The following is a 22,768-nucleotide window of genomic DNA, read 5'->3' as shown; positions in this document are numbered from 1 at the left end:
GGCTGAGAGCTTTCCCTTCCCATAGCTCATGGTAAGCCTTACCCTACTAGTTTTACACACAGGTGGGTACAGGAGCAGACGACTGCTGACTCCTGTTAGCAGGCTGAGAGCTTTCCCTTCCCATAGCTCATGGTAAGCCTTACCCTACTAGTTTTACACACAGGAGGGTACAGGAGCAGACGACTGCTGGCTCCTGTTAGCAGGCTGAGAGCTTTCCCTTCCCATAGCTTATGGTAAGCCTTACCCTACTAGTTTTACACACAGGAGGGTACAGGAGCAGACGACTGCTGACTCCTGTTAGCAGGCTGAGAGCTTTCCCTTCCCATAGCTCATGGTAAGCCTTACCCTACTAGTTTTACACACAGGAGGGTACAGGAGCAGACGACTGCTGACTCCTGTTAGCAGGCTGAGAACTTTCCCTTCCCATAGCTCATGGTAAGCCTTACCCTACTAGTTTTACACACAGGAGGGTACAGGAGCAGACGACTGCTGACTCCTGTTAGCAGGCTGAGAGCTTGTTTGCACTCTTCTCATTAGTCTTGCCACCATCTACAAACAATGACTCAAACGAATTCGCCCGTTCCTGGTGGAGGGCGGCCTCTTGCTACATCTCTCCTGTCCAACAATTGTTCTCACACTGTGACCCTCTGCTTTCTGTCAGTTAGGTACTCGCCTACAAAGTTCAAAGTGGTTACAATTAGCCGAGTCTACCTTTTCCGTCTTATGCATTAGTCTTTTGTGAGCAAACTTATCAAATGCATTCTGGCAGTCATGGAAGATGCAGTCTTTCCAACGCCAGTTTCTCCTGCTGTATCACTGTGACGTAGTCTCGGAGCCTCTAAGGCCATGTTCCCTGTTGCAAACATTGCTCTCTAGACTATATATTTCTTGATTAAATTCTTAAACAATTTAGCAATGAATGAATGTTTATAATATCAATCTGGTATTTTGGGCTCAAACCCAGTCTCGCAAAACAAAAAGTCTCAAACCTTTCTTAAATATCAGTATTATGTCTTTGTCCAGAGACCAAAATACTTTGTCCAAATTATTATGTCTTTGAGACAAAAGTCTCAAACCTTTCTTAAATATCAGTATTATGTCTTTGTCCAGATGTCTGGGAGTTTGCAACAATGTAACAGTTTGTTGAAGAGCATTGTTAATGGGTCAACAAGCAAAGCTACGCCATGATCTGGTGGTCATAATAATTGTAATACATTACTAAATTGTACACCCGGCCGGGTACACTCGGGTGACGTCATCTACCCGTGCTGCAGCAGTGGGTCTATACTGTTGATACCAGACGTTACCTAGGCTGCTGCTTGAGCGACAACGGTACTACTCGAGTGGCAACGGTGCTACTTGAGTGACAACGGTGCTACTTGAGCGACAACGGTGCTACTTGAGCGACAACGGTGCTACTTGAGTGGCAACGGTACTACTTGAGTGGCAACGGTGCTACTTGAGCGACAACGGTACTACTTGAGCGACAACGGTACTACTTGAGCGACAACGGTGCTACTTGAGCGACAACGGTGCTACTTGAGTGGCAACGGTACTACTTGAGTGGCAACGGTACTACTTGAGCGACAACGGTGCTACTTGAGCGACAACGGTACTACTTGAGCGACAACGGTACTACTTGAGCGACAACGGTGCTACTTGAGCGACAACGGTGCTACTTGAGTGGCAACGGTGCTACTTGAGCGACAACGGTGCTACTTGAGCGACAACGGTGCTACTTGAGCGACAACGGTGCTACTTGAGCGACAACGGTACTACTTGAGCGACAACGGTACTACTTGAGCGACAACGGTACTACTTGAGCGACAACGGTACTACTTGAGCGACAACGGTGCTACTTGAGCGACAACGGTGCTACTTGAGTGGCAACAGTACTACTTGAGCGACAACGGTACTACTTGAGCGACAACTGTACTACTTGAGGTCAGGTCTATCGTGTTGTCATCCTTCTTCCTGTGACTCCACTGTGGCTGAGTGGTCTACACCTCCTGACCTCTCACACATCTCCTTGTTAGTTTCTGTGAGGCTGTGTAACATCCTCCACTGGTGCCTCGCTTCTGCCTCAACCTTGTGTCCACAAGTGCTGCCCAGTTGCTCGCTTCATTTTAATGTGTCACTACTACGATATTGCTATCGCGGCAAACACAACATTGCCTCAACGTTGCTGTTAGACTGCAACAACGTTGGGTGTTTTGGTGCTATATTTACCCCTATCCTTCATGGTCAAACATTTAATGGTGTTGGATACCACTAGATGGTTTAAACCCTCCACACTCTACTCCTCCTCCTCCTCCTCACCATCTTCCCACAACCAGGCACAATCGTGTCCTACACTCAGCAAGTCTTCAGCCCCACTTATCAAGCCTATTTTTATATTTCAAATTCATTTTTATTTCTAGTCTGACGCGACGCTTGAACCCGTTTCGTAATAACTTATTACATTTTCAGAGCCTTTAGTTTACACGCACAACTGTAACCTGTAAACACGTCCATACTTATACTCGTATTTGGGTGAGGTGATTGACATTTACACAAGACTGAACACGAACCAATGGGTATAAAAAACATACGAATGGAAGTAACTGCAGAAGGCCTATTGGCCCATAGCATCACCACTTCCTCTTGATGCTTCTATATTGGTGCGGAGTCTTGAAGTGGGTAGAATATAGTTGTGCATTAATTGGCTGTTGATTGCTGGTAGAACCAGTTGTGTAAAAGACACAAGTGTGTAGAATACAACGGGCAGGAACTGCTCGCAGAGCACAACTTACCATCTGGCTAGTGTACACCGTCCCTACGTTCCCACGACCCTTCATATCCACACCCAAACGTTCCACTACCCTTCATCTCCACACCCAAACGTTCCACTACCCTTCATCTCCACACCCAAACGTTCCACTACCCTTCATCTCCACACCCAAACGTTCCACTACCCTTCATCTCTACACCCAAACGTTCCACCACCCTTCATCTCCACACCCAAACGTTCCACTACCCTTCATCTCTACACCCAAACGTTCCACCACCCTTCATCTCCACACCCAAACGTTCCACTACCCTTCATCTCCACACCCAAACGTTCCACTACCCTTCCTCTCCACACCCAAACGTTCCACCACCCTTCATCTCCACACCCAAACGTTCCACTACCCTTCATCTCTACACCCAAACGTTCCACCACCCTTCATCACCACACCCAAACGTTCCACTACCCTTCATCTCTACACCCAAACGTTCCACCACCCTTCATCACCACACCCAAACGTTCCACTACCCTTCATCTCTACACCCAAACGTTCCACCACCCTTCATCACCACACCCAAACGTTCCACTACCCTTCATCTCTACACCGAAACGTTCCACCACCCTTCATCTCCACACCCAAACGTTCCACCACCCTTCATCTCCACACCCAAACGTTCCACCACCCTTCATCTCCACACCCAAACGTTCCACCACCCTTCATCTCCACACCCAAACGTTCCACCACCCTTCATCTCCACACCCAAACGTTCCACCACCCTTCATCACCACACCCAAACGTTCCACGACCCTTCATCTCCACACCCAAACGTTCCACCACCCTTCATCTCCACACCCAAACGTTCCACCACCCTTCATCTCCCCACCCAAACGTTCCGACACTGATTATCACTAGTCACTAACACGGCCGACAATATTGTCTTGGAGATGATGAGAGTGTGTGTCAACACTACACGATAGCCGCGTATCTCCCGCCCAAACTGGCCCAGATAACAGTGAGTCCCAAGACTCCGCTCCTACACTGTTTAGGCTGCCGTTCACCACAATAAAAATGCTCGTTAAATGTTTATGTACTGTAGCATAGCGAAGAGCCCTGTCTATTGCTTGTGGAGACAGACAGACAGACAGACAGGCAGACAGACAGACAGAAGAACAGACCTAAAGGAAGGACTGAGAGATCGAAAGGCGGAACAGACAGACCGCCAGTAAAAAAGGGCAGCTAGACCTACAGACAGAATCATTTACAGATAAAATTTTGAGACAGACAGACAGACACAACCCCTGGCAACTACCTCACAAAAGGATGATCCTACCCAAGCAGCAATGACCATGGAACAACTTCCTACACTTGTGGGGAGTGAGGGTGAAAATGGATATAGGAATGTGAGCTTCAAGGTAATGTATTCAAACATCGATGGGATTACCAATAAAGCAAGTGAACTGGTGGAAAGGGCGCAAGAAAAAACCCACATGTAATAGGACTCACGGAAACAAAATTGTCAGGAGTCATAACAGATGCTGTGTTCCCAAAGGGCTACTATATAGTAAGGAAAGAGAGGGCAGGGAGAGGAGGTGGAGGAGTGGCCCTGCTGATAAAGAAGGACTGGAGATTTGATGAGATGGAAATTCCGGGCTGTGACGGATTCAGAGATTACATAACAGGAACTATAACACTGGGTGGACCTAAGATAATAGTGACAGTCATTTACAACCCTCCCCTAAATGACAGAAGACCTAGACAGGAGTTTGATAGGAACAACATGGCAACCATTAATATAATAGAGAGAGCAGCTTCAGTTGCCTGCAGGAATGGCTCAAGACTCTTAATCATGGGTGATTTCAACCATGGAAAGATAGACTGGGAGAATGGGGACCCACATGGTGGTGCAGATACATGGAGAGCTAAACTCTTGGAAGTGGCAACAAGGAACTTTGAGCCAGCATGTCAGGGAAACGACAAGAGTGAGAGGCAATGATGAACCAGCTAGACTCGACTTGATATTCACCCTGAATGAGTCAGAAATAAGGGAAGTCAAAGTTGAAGCCCCCATAGGAATGAGTGACTACAGTGTATTGACCTTTGAGTACTTGGTGGAGGTAGGGATAACCTATCCAAGGTTGGGATCAGAAGAGAAGACTAAATTACCGACGAGGGAAATATGACGAGATGAGGAACTTCCTAAGGGGAATACCTTGGGAAACAGAACTTAGAGACAAGAATGTACCGGATATGATGGACTATGTCACCCAGAAGTGCCAGGAAGCTGCAGACAGGTTTATCCCCGTCCAAAAGGAGAAAAACGAAAAACAAAAGAAAAACCCATGGTTCAACCAGGAATGTAAGGTAGCGAAGCAACTGAGTAAATGAACATGGAGAAACTACAGAAATAACAGAAAGCAGGGAGAGATACCAGAAGGCCAGAAATGAGTACCTCAGAGTGAGGAGGGAAGCAGAGTGACAGTATTTAGAATGACATCGCGAGTAAAGCCAAGACCCAACCAAAGCTGCTCCACAGCCACATCAGGAGGAAAACAGCAGTGAAGGAACAAGTGATGAAACTGAGAAAAAGGGAGAACAGATACACAGAGAATGACAAGGAGGTGTGTGAAGAACTCAACAAGAGATTCCAGGAGGTCTTCACAATGGAACAAGGAGAAGCCCCTGCACTAAATGAGGAGGCGGCAACCTTGGAAACCTTGGAGGAATTTGACCTCACCAGTGATGAGGTCAAAAGGTGTCTGCTGGAGCTAAATGTGACAAAGGCTGTTGGGCCTGACAGAATCTCACCATGGATACTAAAGGAAGGTGCAGAAGCACTAAGTGTGCTAACTCTCTGGAAGGTTTTCCAGTGACCTGTTATACACCATAGAAAGTTGGAAGACAGCTAACATAGTCCCAATATACAAGAAGGGTGACAGGTAAGAGGCACTGAACTACAGACCAGTTTCCTTAACTTTTATACCATGCAAGGTGCTGGAGAAGATCGTGAGGAAAAGGCTCGTAGAGCATCTGGAGGGAAATAACTTTGTAACACACCACCAACATGGGTTCAGAGATGGTAAATCGTGCCTCACAGGTTTAATAGAATTCTATGACCAGGCAACAAAAATTATGCAAGAAAGAGAAGGGTGGGCAGACTGCATTTTCTTGGACTGTGAGAAAATGACACAGAACCCCATAAAAGGCTGTTACAAAAGTTGGAGCAACAGGCAGGAGTAAATGGTAAGGTGCTCCAGTGGATAAGGGAGTATCTAAGCAACAGGAAACAGCGAGTAACTGTGAGGGGGAGACATCAGAGTGGCGAGTTGTCACCAGCGGAGTCCCACAGGGCTCTGTACTCGGACCCATCCTGTTTCTAATATATGTAAACGATCTCTCAGAGGGTATAGACTCATTCCTCTCAATGTTTGCTGATGATGCAAAAATTGTGAGAAGAATCAAGACAGATGAAGATAGACAGAGACTACAGGATGACCTGGTCAAACTGGAGGAATGGTCTAGAAAAGGGCTGCTTAAGTTGAACTCGGTAAAGTGTAAGGTGATGAAATTAGGCGAAGGGAGCAGAAGGCTGAACAGAAGGTACCATCTGGGAGGTGAAGTCCTGCAAGAGTCGAATAGAGAGAAGGATCTGGGGGTTGATATCACACTGAACCTGTCCCCAGAGGCCCACATCAAAAGGATATCATCAGCGGCATATGCTAGGTTGGCAAACATAAGAACTGCCTTTAGAAACTTGTGTAAGGAATCGTTCAGGACCATGTATACCACTTATGTCAGACCAATCCTGGAGTATGCAGCTCCAGCCTGGAGTTCATACCTAGTTAAGCACAAAGCAAAGTTAGAGAAGATTCAGAGGTATGCCACCAGACTAGTCCCGGAACTAAGAGGAATGAGCTACGAGGAAAGGCTAAAGAAGTTGAACCTCACGTCCCTGGAAAACAGAAGAGTAAGGGGAGACATGATAACCACCTACAAAATTTTCAAGGGAATTGAGAGGGTGGACAAAGACAAACTTTTCAGCACGGGTGGGACACGAACAAGGGGACACAGGTGGATTAGTACCCAGATGAGCCACAGAGACGTTAGAAAGAATTTTTTCAGTGTCATGTAGTTAATAAATGGAATGCATTAGACAGTCATGTGGTGGAGGTTGACTCCATATACAGTTTTAAGTGTAGATATGATAGAGCCCAGTAGGCTCAGGAATCTGTACACCAGTTGATTGATGGTTGAGAGTCGGGACCAAAGAGCCAAAGCTCAACCCCCGCAAGCCCAAATAGGTGAGTACAAATAGGTGAATACACACACACACACACACCAAAGACCGGGGCCAAAGAACTAAAGCTCAACCCCCGCAAGCACAAAGGGGCGATTACACACACCTTGGAATCCGTTCTTGCAGACCAAAGTAGAACAAAGTGCTCAATAAATCACCCCGATGTAAACATGCTGCAAATATCCAGGATTAACAGTCCAGAGAAGTAAGTATATACATTTATTTATATATACGGTCAATAACACCTTCTCCAAATCGGTAATATCTGAGTGGAGAAAATCCACAGCGCCAAAACCGTATCACAAACTTGTGTAATATCCTTTTGGGTACATTCCAAGAGAATATATCGTTTGTGTGTTAGACCTCAGTTGATGTAAAGGCTGATTGTAAATAGGGCTCGGTTATAATTGTGTTGACTTTAGTGCTTGAAGTGGCTCGGAGGTGGATTAATAGTGGAGCTTGGTGATAGTGGGTGTGGGGACGGCAGGGGGAGAGACAGACAGGCAGACAGACAGACAGATAGGCAGGAAGGAAGGAAGGCAGGAAGGCAGGAAGGAAGGCAGGAAGGCAGGCAGGAAGGAAGGCAGGAAGGAAGGCAGGAAGGAAGGCAGGAAGGAAGGCAGGAAGGAAGGCAGGAAGGAAGGCAGGAAGGAAGGCAGGTAGGCAGGCAGGCAGGCAGGTAGGTAGGCAGGCAGGAAGGCAGGCAGGAAGGCAGGCAGGAAGGCAGGCAGGAAGGCAAGCAGGAAGGCAGGAAGGAAGGCAGGAAGGAAGGCAGGAAGGAAGGCAGGAAGGAAGGCAGGAAGGAAGGCAGGAAGGAAGGCAGGCAGGCAGGCAGGTAGGCAGGCAGGCAAGCAGGCAAGCAAGCAAGCAAGGACGCAGGCAAACAGGCAGGCAGGCAAACACAGGCAAGCAGACAGACAGACAGAGGATGGTGTTGATGAGGATGGTGTTGGTGAGGGCGGTGTTGGTGAGGGGGGTGTTGGTGAGGGGGGTGTTGGTGAGGGGGGAAGGGAGGGGGGGGTGTAATCACTCATGCCCTACACCCAGTTCACTAACAATTAACCACTCAGGAAGAACGTGCACAACAATATGTCCAACATTCAAGAGCTTACAATACAAGTGCATAATGGAGCAACGAGCACATGTTCTCCCTCCTCCTGTACACCAGTCGTGGACCACAACCATCCCCTCATCAGTCCCACTCACTTGCTTACATGTTGCAAAGGTATAGTTGTGCAACCCGTTCTCGCACTTGCTTATAGTCAATATTGGCTTATTTAATAAGTGCATATGTGACATACTAATTGTGAATATTTTAGTTTACCTTGAAAAGCTTCATAGAAAACACCGACCTCACCTAACCTTCTTAGTATGTTAAGATAAGCATCTTATTGCTTCTTAAGTACAATTATTACTTAACCTATACCGTTGATAGGTTAAGTAATAATGGTAAATAAGAAGCAATATGATGCTTAACATACTAAGAAGGTTAGGTGAGGTCGGTGTTTTCTATGAAGCTTTTCAAGGTAAACTAAAATATTTACAATCAATTAGTATGTCACATATGCACTTATTAAATAAGCCAATATTGACTATAAGCAAGTGCGAGAACGGGTTGAGTTGTCCCGTTATTAACTGTGTGAGGCTGGTCATGGTGGTGTGGGGGGTTCGACCCCCGGTCCTGTGATGGGCGAGTCTGGTGCAGCGTGTCCTCTTCCATACTACGCCACATGTTGACGTATAAATGGTCCCGTTTGTATACTCCAGTCCGTTCTCGACTCGCAATCGAGAATTCCAGGTTCGATTGCTGGGCGGACAGACATGGTTGGGCACATTTCTTATCACCTAATGCATCTGTTCACCTAGTGGTAAGTAGGTACTCAGGCGTTAGTCACCTTGTTGTCACGGGAGACATCTCCCGTCACGCAGGGTGCAGTCGCACCTCCACAGATCTCCAGTATCAGCTCTTGATACTGGTAATGGCTCAAAAGGGCCACCACTTACGGGCTATTCATGCCCGTGCCACCTTTTGGGTGGCTTAATCTTTATCAATCAATCAATCACCTTGTTGTGGGATTGTATCCTGGGGGGGGACCTGGATATAAGCCTAATGTGTATTAGGCTTATATCCAGGCAGCCAGAGTACACTCTGTCTGCCTGTCCCCCGACATAATGAATTATTATTATATATATTATTAAATGCACTAAGGCTAAAAACTGTTCTCTAAATTAATATGATGCCCCGTTTTCTGTTGGTGGGTCCTGGGTCGGGTTAGGTAGGGGCACTTCAGTACCAGCGTTTAGTGACGGTGTGAAGGCTGGAGAGGACGGGCTGCTGGAGCAGGTGAGCACTCCCCGCCCCCCTACACCCTCCACCACCACCCTGGAGAGCTGTCAGTGCCAGGGACAATTGTCTCGGTGGTGTAATTACCTAAGTGTAGTTACAGGATGAGAGCTACGCTCGTGGTGTCCCGTCTTCCCAGCTGTGTCCTGTGTCAGCCCTGTGTCCTGTGTCAGCACTGTCCTGTGTCAGCCCTGTGTCCTGTGTCAGCCCTGTGTCCTGTGTCAGCCCTGTGTCAGCCCTGTGTCCTGTGTCAGCCCTGTGTCCTGTGTCAGCCCTGTGTCCTGTGTCAGCCCTGTGTCCTGTGTCAGCACTGTGTCCTGTGTCAGCCCTGTGTCCTGTGTCAGCACTGTGTCCTGTGTCAGCCCTGTGTCCTGTGTCAGCACTGTCCTGTGTCAGCCCTGTGTCCTGTGTCAGCCCTGTGTCCTGTGTCAGCACTGTCCTGTGTCAGCCCTGTGTCCTGTGTCAGCCCTGTGTCCTGTGTCAGCACTGTCCTGTGTCAGCCCTGTGTCCTGTGTCAGCACTGTGTCCTGTGTCAGCCCTGTGTCCTGTGTCAGCCCTGTGTCAGCCCTGTGTCCTGCGTCAGCACTGTGTCCTGTGTCAGCCCTGTGTCCTGTGTCAGCACTGTGTCCTGTGTCAGCCCTGTGTCAGCCCTGTGTCAGTCCTGTGTCAGCCCTGTGTCCTGTGTCAGCCCTGTGTCCTGTGTCAGCCCTGTGTCCTGTGTCAGCCCTGTGTCCTGTGTCAGCCCTGTGTCCTGTGTCAGCCCTGTGTCCTATGTCAGCACTGTCCTGTGTCAGCCCTGTGTCCTGTGTCAGCACTGTGTCCTGTGTCAGCCCTGTGTCCTGTGTCAGCACTGTCCTGTGTCAGCCCTGTGTCCTGTGTCAGCCCTGTGTCCTGTGTCAGCACTGTCCTGTGTCAGCCCTGTGTCCTGTGTCAGCCCTGTGTCCTGTGTCAGCCCTGTGTCATGTGTCAGCCCTGTGTCCTGTGTCAGCCCTGTGTCCTGTGTCAGCCCTGTGTCCTGTGTCAGCCCTGTGTCAGCACTGTCCTGTGTCAGCCCTGTGTCCTGTGTCAGCCCTGTGTCCTGTGTCAGCCCTGTGTCCTGTGTCAGCCCTGTGTCAGCACTGTCCTGTGTCAGCCCTGTGTCCTGTGTCAGCCCTGTCAGCCCTGTGTCCTGTGTCAGCCCTGTGTCCTGTGTCAGCCCTGTGTCCTGTGTCAGCCCTGTGTCCTGCGTCAGCCCTGTGTCCTGTGTCAGCCCTGTGTCCTGTGTCAGCACTGTCCTGTGTCAGCCCTGTGTCCTGTGTCAGCCCTGTGTCCTGTGTCAGCACTGTCCTGTGTCAGCCCTGTGTCCTGTGTCAGCACTGTGTCCTGTGTCAGCCCTGTGTCCTGTGTCAGCCCTGTGTCCTGTGTCATCCCTGTGTCCTGTGCCAGCCCTGTGTCCTGTGTCAGCCCTGTGTCCTGTGTCCTGTGTCAGCCCTGTGTCCTGTGTCAGCCCTGTGTCCTGTGTCAGCCCTGTGTCCTGTGTCAGCCCTGTGTCCTGTGTCAGCCCTGTGTCCTGTGTCAGCCCTGTGTCCTGTGTCAGCACTGTGTCCTGTGTCAGCACTGTGTCCTGTGTCAGCACTGTGTCCTGTGTCAGCCCTGTGTCCTGTGTCAGCCCTGTGTCCTGTGTCAGCACTGTGTCCTGTGTCAGCCCTGTGTCCTGTGTCAGCACTGTGTCCTGTGTCAGCCCTGTGTCCTGTGTCAGCCCTGTGTCCTGTGTCAGCCCTGTGTCAGCACTGTGTCCTGTGTCAGCCCTGTGTCCTGTGTCAGCACTGTGTCCTGTGTCAGCACTGTGTCCTGTGTCAGCCCTGTGTCCTGTGTCAGCACTGTGTCCTGTGTCAGCCCTGTGTCCTGTGTCAGCACTGTGTCCTGTGTCAGCACTGTGTCCTGTGTCAGCCCTGTGTCCTGTGTCAGCACTGTGTCCTGTGTCAGCACTGTCCTGGACGTCGGTGAACTTAGTGGGGTAATGGCGGGAGAATGATGACTTTGGTGTTGGGCTTAAAGGTCTATACCAACCTCCGGAGGGTCAGTGGTGCCCTCATCGTGCCCAGCAGCCGCCAGGTATACTGTAGCCCACAACATGTCACAACTAAAGCAAACTCTCAAAGTGCACATACACCGAGAAGCGGAATTTACCTCTCTAGTATACGTGCGCTAATTGGTGTGCTGGAAGTGTGTGGCTGGTCGCCAGTGACCAATCACGTCCGCCGGTGTCTACACCCACCAGCCAACCCCCATCTTTCCCGCCCAAACTTTTGTTTTATGATTACTGACCTTGACTTCGGCTTACAATATTTGATTTTTACATCATATAATTTATTATTTACATAGCGTATTTGCGTTAACTATATATGTGTCAGCTAACGCATTAAGCTTGTAAATTTAAGAGTTTTGGGCAATTGTCCTCACATCTGACGTTCCAGTATTGGACGCGAACACATTGAGATGCAGGCCTTGCCTGGCAAGTTCAATCGACCATAATATTTACCTCGCTCGTCACGTGGTTTTCAAGGTGGGGCTCTAGTGTGTATATATTACAGGGTTGCTCTTCTCTAGTCACTAGCGTCACCTTGGAACATATACACGCTAGAGCTACTTTAGAGCAATGCTCACTGGAGAGAGCATGAAGGCACATATATACACACTTAAAGTCGAATTAAGTGTGTATATATGTGCTTGAAGTGTGTGTATATATGTGCTTGAAGTGTGTGTATATATGTGCTTGAAGTGTGTGTATATATGTGCTTGAAGTGTGTGTATATATGTGCTTGAAGTGTGTGTATATATGTGCTTGAAGTGTGTGTATATATGTGCTTGAAGTGTGTGTATATATGTGCTTGAATTGTGTGTATATATGTGCTTGAAGTGTGTGTATATATGTGCTTGAAGTGTGTGTATATATGTGCTTGAAGTGTGTGTATATATGTGCTTGAAGTGTGTGTATATATGTGCTTGAAGTGTGTGTATATATGTGCTTGAAATTTAAGATTCGCTTAAAAGCGAATCTTAATCTTAAAATTTGCGAAAGTTAATTTTCTAATATTTCTTCGGCATCTTTGTTTAGCTAGTTTAAATCTATGACCTCTTGTTCTTAAAGTTCCTGGTCTCAGGAAATCTTTCCTATCGATTTTATCAATTCCTGTTACTATTTTGTATGTAGTAATCATATCACCTCTTTTTCTTCTGTCTTCTAGTTTTTGCATATTTAATGCCTTTAACCTCTCCTCGTAGCTCTTGCCCTTCAGTTCTGGGAGCCACTTAGTAGCACTAAGACACACACACACACACACACACACACACACACACACACACACACACGCTGGTACGCCACCAGTGTGTGTGTGTGTTTTCCAGTTGCACAGCACCTCAGGTTAGTAGTCAGAGGATGAGAGAACTTCAAGTAGCCAGGCCACCAGAGATGAGACACCAACCCAGCCATGGTTCCAGCACAACACGTGTGCGCTCTTTAAATCTTAATTACTATGCTAGCCACTGTTCCAGGTGGAGTTCCCTTCCTGGAATTATAATTTCCAAGCTAGCCTCATTCATGAGTCTTGCACTCCAGGAAAAAAATTGTCCGAAACTTTCCTCATTCCAGGATATATATAAACTTTCGGAAACTTCATTTTCGTTACTGGTTCTGCGGTTATACCAGCAGCGGTTATACCAGAAGAGGTTATACCAGCTAAGGTATATATGCCAGCCTGCTTCTCCAGTCTGAGTAGTAAGCAGTCTTTCATGTGGGACCGTATCAAATGCCTTCTGACAGTCAAGGAATATGTAGTCTGCTCATTGTGTGCGAGTGCGTGTGTATTTACTATTTGTGCCTGCAGGATTGTGCTGTTAGCTCTTGGGCCCCGCCTTTCTAACCGACTAATGTACCGACTCCTGACCTATTTTCCCTCTTATCATATCTACTTCATGTATTCCTTCAACACATACATTCCCAGGAAGCAGCCCGTAGCAGCTGTGTAACTACCAGATACCTATTTACTGCTTGGTGAACATCTGAATCAGATGAAAGAAATACTTCCCATTTGTATCTGACTTGGTCAGTAATTTATCCCGGGTCCTTAGGACTACGACCCCCGAGCGCTGTGAATGTGTGTGAGAGACAAAGTGAGAGAGAGAGAGAGAGAGAGAGAGAGAGAGAGAGAGAGAGAGAGAGAGAAAGAGACAGAGACCTTCCAATGAGCTGAGGTAGGATAACAGCTCTTGCTTGCAATTTCACTAGCCCTTATTAACCCTAGTCTTAGTTAAAAAAAAAAGGGAGAGAGTGGGGGGGGGAGGAGAGAGAGAGAACATATGGCAAAAGCAATCAGGAGCCATATGGTCCCCCTCCCCCCCCCCTCCCTCCTGAGTTATCCCCATCGCCCCCAAACTGCTCGTTAGCTCCCGTATTCATGTAATGGCAGAGACCCTATTGGCTGATGAAGGCGGTTGGGTCGTTGGCTCCACAACCGCCTTAGTGAGCTGCTGGCCGGCTATTGGCTAGGTCGTTTCACTGACTTAAGTGCCACTGAGGTGGAATGGTAGTTTCAAACACATTTAACTGCGTTGTTTGTGTCAAGGGAGTCGTTTGATCTGAGTTAAATCAGGTTATTATGACCCCCCAACACGGCTCTGGTTCAACTGGCTTAACTCTCCGATATGTGTCCATGACTTACTGTCAATACACTTTCTGTCTGTCAGTACGTGTGTCTGCCACTGGGTATGTGTCTATGTGTCTGGTGGACACAGACACATCACACCAGGGAAGACGTCAGGGCCTGGCGAGGCGTCACCCTTGACGTACTGAAATGGGCCGGTTAGTTGCTTTAACGTTATAATGAGCTGTTAGGAAAGTCGGCCAATTAGTGAAAGGAGATTAGTGGTGGGTTAGGTAATTAGGTTAGAGAGGGATAGAACGAAAGTGATTAAGAATTTAATTATTAATATCTGTCTGTGCTACTCTCTCTCTCTTGCTCTCTTTCTCCTCCTCGCTCTCTCGCTCTGTCGCTCTCTTGCGCTCTCTCTCTCTCTCTCTCTCTCTCTCTCTCTCTCTCTCTCTCTCTCTCTCACTTTCACTGCTCCTGCTCGGCCACACGGAACGCGCTTCATATATTCATTTTCAAACCATTTATCAACTCTGTCAACGGCGCCCCTGCCTCCTTTCCCGGAGAGGGGTAAGGGGGGGGGGCCACAACCCCTCAATATTTCACTGCGTCTCTCCCAGCCTACCCTCCCCCCCCCCCCCCCCCCGTCACCCTACCATGCGGGGGTTCACTTGACTGCTTCAGTAAGTAAAGAAAAACTCGAATTTTATAGAAGCACAGATATATCCAGCGCGTCAGTTGCATAACACGTCTCATTTTGACGTATACTCCGCCTATGGCCATATATCGTCGTGCTAGAAAATGGACGCGGCTGGCGAAATTAACGCACTGTCCCGTTTTCTGTTTTGGGTCCTCTGGTAGGTTAGGGTGAGGGCACTTTAGTAGGACAGTTTCTTAACGTTGGGGAACCATAGGAGGAGAGACTGGAGTATGAAGGCAAAACTTGCGACTGAGGAGGTTATCTTGAGATGATTTCGGGGCTTCAGTGTCCCCGCGGCCCGGTCCTCGACCAGGCCTCCACCCCCAGGAAGCAGCCCGTGACAGCTGACTAAATCCCAGGTACCTATTTTACTGCTCGGTAACAGGGGCATAGGGTGAAATAAACTCTGCCTACTGTTTCTCGCCTGCCCCGGGGATCGAACCCGGGACCACAGGATCACGCGTCCAACGTGCTGTCCGCTCGGCCGACCGGAGGCTACACTTCTCCAAAATAAAATACCTGTGATAAGAACAGTCAACCTACGATATACGGCTTATATATATACGGCTGTGTTGATATATCGGCTTAACCATATACAACACAGTATGTGTTATAGTTTCATATATATATATATTTTTTCTGAACAGTATGTTAACATTTGTGGCTTCCGGGTCGGCCGCAGCTGGGCCGAGCTCGTGTTCGGGTCGGCTGTAGCTGGGCCGAGCTCGTGTCCGGGTCGGCCGCAGCTCGTGTCCGGGTCGGCCGCAGCTGGGCCGAGCTCGTGTTCGGGTCGGCTGTAGCTGGGCCGAGCTCGTGTCCGGGTCGGCCGCAGCTCGTGTCCGGGTCGGCCGCAGCTCGTGTCCGGGTCGGCCGCAGCTGGGCCGAGCTCGTGTTCGGGTCGGCTGTAGCTGGGCCGAGCTCGTGTCCGGGTCGGCCGCAGCTCGTGTCCGGGTCGGCCGCAGCTCGTGTCCGGGTCGGCCGCAGCTGGGCCGAGCTCGTGTCCGGGTCGGCCGCAGCTGGGCCGAGCTCGTGTCCGGGTCGGCCGCAGAGCTCGTGTCCGGGTCGGCCGCAGAGCTCGTGTCCGGGTCGGCCGCAGAGCTCGTGTCCGGGTCGGCCGCAGCTGGGCCGAGCTCGTGTCCGGGTCGGCCGCAGCTGGGCCGAGCTCGTGTCCGGGTCGGCCGCAGCCGGGCCGAGCTCGTGTCCGGGTCGGCCGCAGCTGGGCCGAGCTCGTGTCCGGGTCGGCCGCAGAGCTCGTGTCCGGGTCGGCCGCAGCTGGGCCGAGCTCGACCAGAGGAGACACTGGTGTCTAAGGTCCGGCAGTCTTCGTAAATTGAGTCATAAACTACACAAGTTATTGACAATGCGATATATTGTCAATGTTTCACCCACAACTGTGTTGTGAGTTTTTGGCGGATGACGAGGTGTCTAACAGGCCAGCGCATGCCGCAGGCGTATATTGTGAGCAGGCCTAGCGCATGCCGCAGGCGTATATTGTGAGCAGGCCTAGCGCATGCCGCAGGCGTATATTGTGAGCAGGCCTAGCGCATGCCGCAGGCGTATATTGTGAGCAGGCCTAGCGCATGCCGCAGGCGTATATTGTGAGCAGGCCTAGCGCATGCCGCAGGCGTATATTGTGAGCAGGCCTAGCGCATGCCGCAGGCGTATATTGTGAGCAGGCCTAGCACATGCCACAGGCGTATATTGTGAGCAGGCCTAGCGCATGCCGCAGGCGTATATTGTGAGCAGGCCTAGCGCATGGCGCAGGCGTATATTGTGAGCAGGCCTAGCGCATGCCGCAGGCGTATATTGTGAGCAGGCCTAGCGCATGCCGCAGGCGTATATTGTGAGCAGGCCTAGCGCATGCCGCAGGCGTATATTGTGAGCAGGCCTAGCGCATGCCGCAGGCGTATATTGTGAGCAGGCCTAGCGCATGCCGCAGGCGTATATTGTGAGCAGGCCTAGCGCATGCCGCAGGCGTCACTCCCACACTACATCAAGCATAGTAAACTGTATCTCTCGTAAATTTGTGCCACAAATGGTAATTAAACGAGACGTGGTAAGCACGCCACACACACACACACGTCACACCACACAGCCTATTGTAAACACCAGACCCTAAATCAAACGGAATATCGCCCAGGAGTGGAAAGCTTCGCCTCTACCCATTAACTTGCTCGATAGCCGCTATCGCTTACCGCATTGGCAGGAGGAAGGGGGTGCTCTTCGGAACGATTTAACGGGTGTTAATAGCAGGTGTATGTACAGGTGTGTGTGGAGTGTAAGCCCTTACTTGGCCAAGCTGGCAGGTGTGCGGGGGCCGCTGGTATAAGATGGACGGCGTATGGCAACACCGGTTATATAATTATTGTGAAGAAGCTTTCATTATCCGTGGAAGGTAAGGGCCCCTTGTGTATAATTACAGGTGACGGATGGGTATTCCGTGCTCCGGGTCTTGTGCCCCATTACATTCCACCATTCCCATTACAGTTCTAAGGGGCTTGTGCTGTGATTTGCGACTGCCATCCGCTGCGGAAATTTAGTGCAGCAATTTCGGTGGTCACATTTCATACCTTTAAATTCCTAGGCACTAACTCCCTCGTAACAATCCCTTATTCTGTGTGAATCCCTTACCCACTGCCAGAATCCCTTACCCACTGCCAGAATCCCTTACCCACTGCCAGAATCCCATATTCATGAGTAAGATTTTTCAAAGCTAAATCTCCAAGATACATATTCTTGCCCAAATTTTACGAACGCTCAAATTTTCTGCTTATATAATATCCTCGTTAAGTTTTCACAGTTAGATTCACGGGAAAATTCTTCTCACGCCCTGAAGTGTCAAGGTTTTCAATGGGAATTAAACAAAAAATGCTAGCGCAATATTTTCCGCCTAACATTTCCCGCGTAAATTTTCCCGCGTAAAATTTCTAGCCCGTATATTTGGCGGTAAATCATAGGCTATACAGACCATACCGAGGATTTACGCCTATCGCATTGGTGCTCATCAACAGCCACACTGCCCCTATACATCACGTCAACCCTCACACAATATACACCATACATCACCATACGCTTGAGATACGAGGTGCTAGTTACCACCCGCGTCTGATGTATGATTGTATGCTGAAGCAGCCTAGCGCGGGACGTCATACTCGAAATCTGTTTCGATTTTCTTTGTGCTAAATATAATTGCTGTATGATTTGAGGGTGTGGATTATGTATACTGAACTAAGAACTAAGTATATTATGTATGACATGGATATGTCACACAAAACGGTTCGCCAACAGATTTAAAAACCTACATAAATCTAACCTAACCTAACCCTGCCCCAGAATGGCATAGGTTGTACTCAAGTAATCGAGTTAGGGCGAACTTCTGCTCCTGGGTCCCACCTTTCCAATTGTTTTTGTTTTGATAGATGTAGCTCTTGCACTTGGGGCCTGGCGGCTGAGTGGACAGTACTCGGGATCCGTTATCCTGAGGTTCCGGGTTCGATCCCCGGCGGAAACAAATAGGCAGTTTCTTTCACCCTAATGCACCTGTTAACCTAGCAGTAAATAGGTACCTGGAAGTTAGACAGCTGCTAGGGGCTGCAATCATTCAGAACCCTGTATACTGTCGGGAAAACGACATTTACCAACTTTAAAATTAATCCTAGTAATAGTGCTTTATTCACTCATAGAAGTCGGGGCAGAGTGGAATTTTCCTCAGTAGAAAACGGAGCATATCATTGCCACATGTTGCAATTAATTTCACCACCTAATAATGGGAAATCTTCTTAATATAGCATTCTCTGGACTGTAAACATCATAATAACATCTCCCTTCAATCAGCATAATTATCAGTACAATCAGAGAGTAAATGTGGGTCCTCTAACCACTTTTTGATGAAACACATCTGGACAAAACAGCCGAGGCGTCAGTGGGAGAGAACCACAGTCAGTCGTGGCTCTCCTGTCGTCAGTCGTCATTAGTTTTTAACACAACAAGTCTTGCTGTAGCAGAACAGCTCTACAATTAATCCCCCCTGGACCGAGTGTTATAATTGTAAAGTGCTCCCATTATCAACATTATCCCATTATCAACACACATTCATCGTCTATCTTGAGGTTATCTTGAGATGATTTCGGGGCTTTTTAGTGTCCCCGCGGCCCGGTCCTCGACCAGGCCTCCACCCCCAGGAAGCAGCCCGTGACAGCTGACTAACTCCCAGGTACCTATTTTACTGCTAGATAACAGGGGCATTCAGGGTGAAAGAAACTTTGCCCATTTGTTTCTGCCTCGTGCGGGAATCGAACCCGCGCCACAGAATTACGAGTCCTGCGCGCTATCCACCAGGCTACCAGGCCCCTGTCTACAATGAGAGAAGTGTCTTTTCCGATTCCTATTCTATCTAGCTATATTAGATTTAGGATATATACCGGTCAGGACATTTAGTAAGCCACCCAACAAGGTAAATATTATTTAACTCTTATTCAATCAATATACCATATTTTCCCCTGATATAGCTGTCATATAGGTTACTGCTATTATTGTGTGCCCTTTGACAGGTGTAATTGAAGTGGGAGTATAATTAACTACTACTTGGTACAACCAGTACATGTGGTGAGGACAGCCTCATACAAGAGAGGAGTATTTGTCTGTGTTCATATTTGTCTAGGCCAAAATCAACCATACAAGATAAGCCCTCCTCATTTAATTACTAATATATATAGTCTAATACTGTAGTGAATGTTTACTAATCAATAATTTATATTGACAGACTATATAAATAAACCATAAACAACCCAGAATGTGTAAGGAAAACGATTTGTGGCAATTTTAAATCATACACTCCACTTTAAACATCATACATTTTGCTTTCGAAAAATATAACTTAAAGTAAATTAAAAATTACTATATAAATTAATATAAAATAAAATAAAGATCTCACAGGTCATTTTCCCCACACATATATAAGATCAATCCTGGAGTATGCGGCCCCAGCATGGAGCCCGTACCTTGTCAAGCACAAAACGAAGCTAGAAAAAGTTCAGAGGTATGCCACTAGGCTAGTCCCAGAACTAAGAGGCATGAGTTACCAGGAAAGGCTGCGTGAAATGCACCTTACGACACTGGAAGATAGAAAGGTAAGGGGAGACATGATCGCTACCTACAAAATTCTCAGAGGAATTGACAGGATAGATAAAGATAAACTGTTTAACCCGGGTGGTACGCGAACAAGGGGACACAGGTGGAAACTGAGTACCCACATCAGCCACAGGGACGTTAGAAAGAACTTTTCAGTGTCAGAGTAGTTAACAGGTGGAATGCATTAGGCAGTGATGTGGTGGAGGCTGACTCCATACACAGTTTCAAGTGTAGATATGATAGAGCCCAGTAGGCTCAGGAACCTGTACACCAGTTGATTGACAGTTGAGAGGCGGGACCAAAGAGCCAAAGCTCAACCCCCGCAAGCACAACTAGGTGAGTACACACACACACACACACATACACATACACATACACACACACACATACATACATACCCCCCCCCCCACACACACACACACACACACACACACACACACACACACACACACACACACACACACACACATACATACATACCCACACACACACACACACACACACACACACACACACACACACACACACAGAGGGGCCTCGTAGCCTGGTGGATAGCGCGCAGAACTCGTAATTCTGTGGCGCGGGTTCGATTCCCGTACGAGGCAGAAACAAATGGGCAAAGTTTCTTTCACCCTAAGTGCCCCTGTTACCTAGCAGTAAATAGGTACCTGGGAGTTAGTCAGCTGTCACGGGCTGCTTCCTGGGGTGTGTGTGTGTGGTGTGGGGAAAAAAAAAAAAAAAAAAAAAAAGTAGTTAGTAAACAGTTGATTGACAGTTGAGAGGCGGGCCGAAAGAGCAAAGCTCAACCCCCGCAAAAACACAACTAGTAAACACAACTAGTAAACACACACACACACACACACACACACACACACAGGGGCTCCAACATAATTATACCTATACCAGCTGGCGGCCACGACCCCCCCCCCTTCCAGCCATCTATTTCTAGATGGATCACCAACCCACTTCATTAGTGTAAACAAATGCCCCCCCCTCCTCCCCCCCTTCCCCTTGTCTGGCAACGGTTAATTGGCGTGGTTTGCGTGAAGCCAATTGGTGTTCTTGGCGTGGTGGATAATGGGGGGGGGGGGGTTGACGTGTCTTGTCAGTGGGTATTTAGTGGCTTCCGCTCTCGTTCCTTGCTGCTTGGCTTCTTCCTCTTTATTACTCTGACGTAGGTGGCTTGGCTTCTTCCTCTTTATTACTCTGACGTAGGTGGCTTGGCTTCTTCCTCTTTATTACTCTGACGTAGGTGGCTTGGAGCTGACGTAGGTGGCTTGGCTTCTTCCTCTTTATTACTCTGACGTAGGTGGCTTGGAGCTGACGTAGGTGGCTTGGATCTGACGTAGGTGGCTTGGAGCTGACGTAGGTGGCTTGGAGCTGACGTAGGTGGCTTGGATCTGACGTAGGTGGCTTGGATCTGACGTAGGTGGCTTGGAGCTGACGTAGGTGGCTTGGATCTGACGTAGGTGGCTTGGAGCTGACGTAGGTGGCTTGGAGCTGACGTAGGTGGCTTGGATCTGACGGAGGTGGCTTGAATCTGACGTAGGTGGCTTGGATCTGACGTAGGGCGCTTGGATCTGACGTAGGTGGCCTGGATCTGACGGAGGTGGCTTGGATCTGACGGAGGTGGCTTGGATCTGACGGAGGTGGCTTGGATCTGACGTAGGGCGCTTGGATCTGACGTAGGTGGCCTGGATCTGACGTAGGTGGCCTGGATCTGACGGAGGTGGCTTGGATCTGACGTAGCTGGCTTGGATCTGACGTAGGTGGCTTGGATCTGACGTAGGTGGCTTGGATCTGACGTAGGTGGCTTGGATCTGACGGAGGTGGCTTGGATCTGACGTAGGTGGCTTGGATCTGACGGAGGTGGCTTGGATCTGACGTAGCTGGCTTGGATCTGACGTAGGTGGCTTGGATCTGACGTAAGTGGCTTGGATCTGACGTAGGTGGCTTGGATCTGACGGAGGTGGCTTGGATCTGACGTAGGGCGCTTGGATCTGACGTAGGTGGCTTGGATCGGACGTACGTGGCTTGGATCTGGCGGAGGTGGACCCTTTGGACGCTGCGGCAACCCAACACCACTTCTATTTGACGGTTGAGGCATCGTGAGACCCGGTCACTCTACCTGTTGTGGCTGGAGTGTGGCGCAGGCTGCGTGACTTGCTTCTAGTTGACGCAGGAGGCAGGGGGCGGCGCGTCACGCAGCGATGACGTGGCCGTCGGAATGCGCGGATTGGCAGACTGCTTGACGCCGCCCAGGGCTGCCACCCTCTCCCTTGCGTCCCGCCGCCCAGGGCTGCCACCCTCTCCCTTGCGTCCCGCCGCCCAGGGCTGCCACCCCCGCTGTAGATGACCTGCAACACTGCAGATGACCTACAACACTGCAGATGACCTGCAACACTGAAGATGACCGGGGGGGGGGGGTGAGAGTGGGGCGGGGGGGTTGGTAAGTGTGGGCCTACACCAGCTGGTGGAGGGTGGTGGAGGCCAGGCAGCTGGTGGAGGGTGGGCGGGCAGCTGGTGGAGGGTGGGGGGGGGGCCAGCTGGTGGAGGGTGGGGGGGGGGGGGCCAACTGGTGGAGGGTGGGGGGGGCAGCTGGTGGAGGCGCTTGACTATCTGTGGTATTTCTGGCATTTTCACACACCTGGAGCCGGCCTTCTCCTGCAACCATCACACCTGCTATAAACACCTGACAAATATCTTTAGCTTACCTTTAAGCTGAGTAATTTCCAGTACCCTCCCCATCCCTCCCAAACCCTTCCCAACCCTCCCAAACTCTCCCAAACTCTCTCCAACCCTCCCCAACTCTCCTTAATCCTCCCCAACCCTGCCCAACCGTGCCCAAGCCTCCCGCCACAGATGCCTGCCATATTGTCAGGTATGGCCAGCTACTGTGGACAT

At 49.4% G+C, this 22,768-nt stretch overlaps 1 protein-coding gene across 1 annotated transcript; it reads right to left on the bottom strand.

The window, feature by feature from the left end:
* Positions 1-21,065: 21,065 nt before the first annotated feature.
* On the bottom strand, positions 21,066-21,971 carry LOC123753043 (uncharacterized). Its single transcript, XM_045735050.2, has one exon. It carries the CDS (start codon positions 21,969-21,971, stop codon positions 21,066-21,068), a length of 906 nt encoding a protein of 301 aa, XP_045591006.2.
* Between the last annotated feature and the right edge of the window lie 797 nt (positions 21,972-22,768).

The sequence above is a fragment of the Procambarus clarkii genome, chromosome 92 (assembly GCF_040958095.1).
Source record: "Procambarus clarkii isolate CNS0578487 chromosome 92, FALCON_Pclarkii_2.0, whole genome shotgun sequence".
NCBI lineage: Eukaryota > Metazoa > Arthropoda > Malacostraca > Decapoda > Cambaridae > Procambarus > Procambarus clarkii.
This window is presented reverse-complemented; position numbering and strand designations above follow the sequence as displayed.

Coding starts and splice junctions, on each gene's coding strand:
- LOC123753043 (XM_045735050.2), bottom strand. CDS start 21,971: ATGCCTCAACCGTCAAATAGAAGTGGTGTTGGGTTGCCGCAGCGTCCA.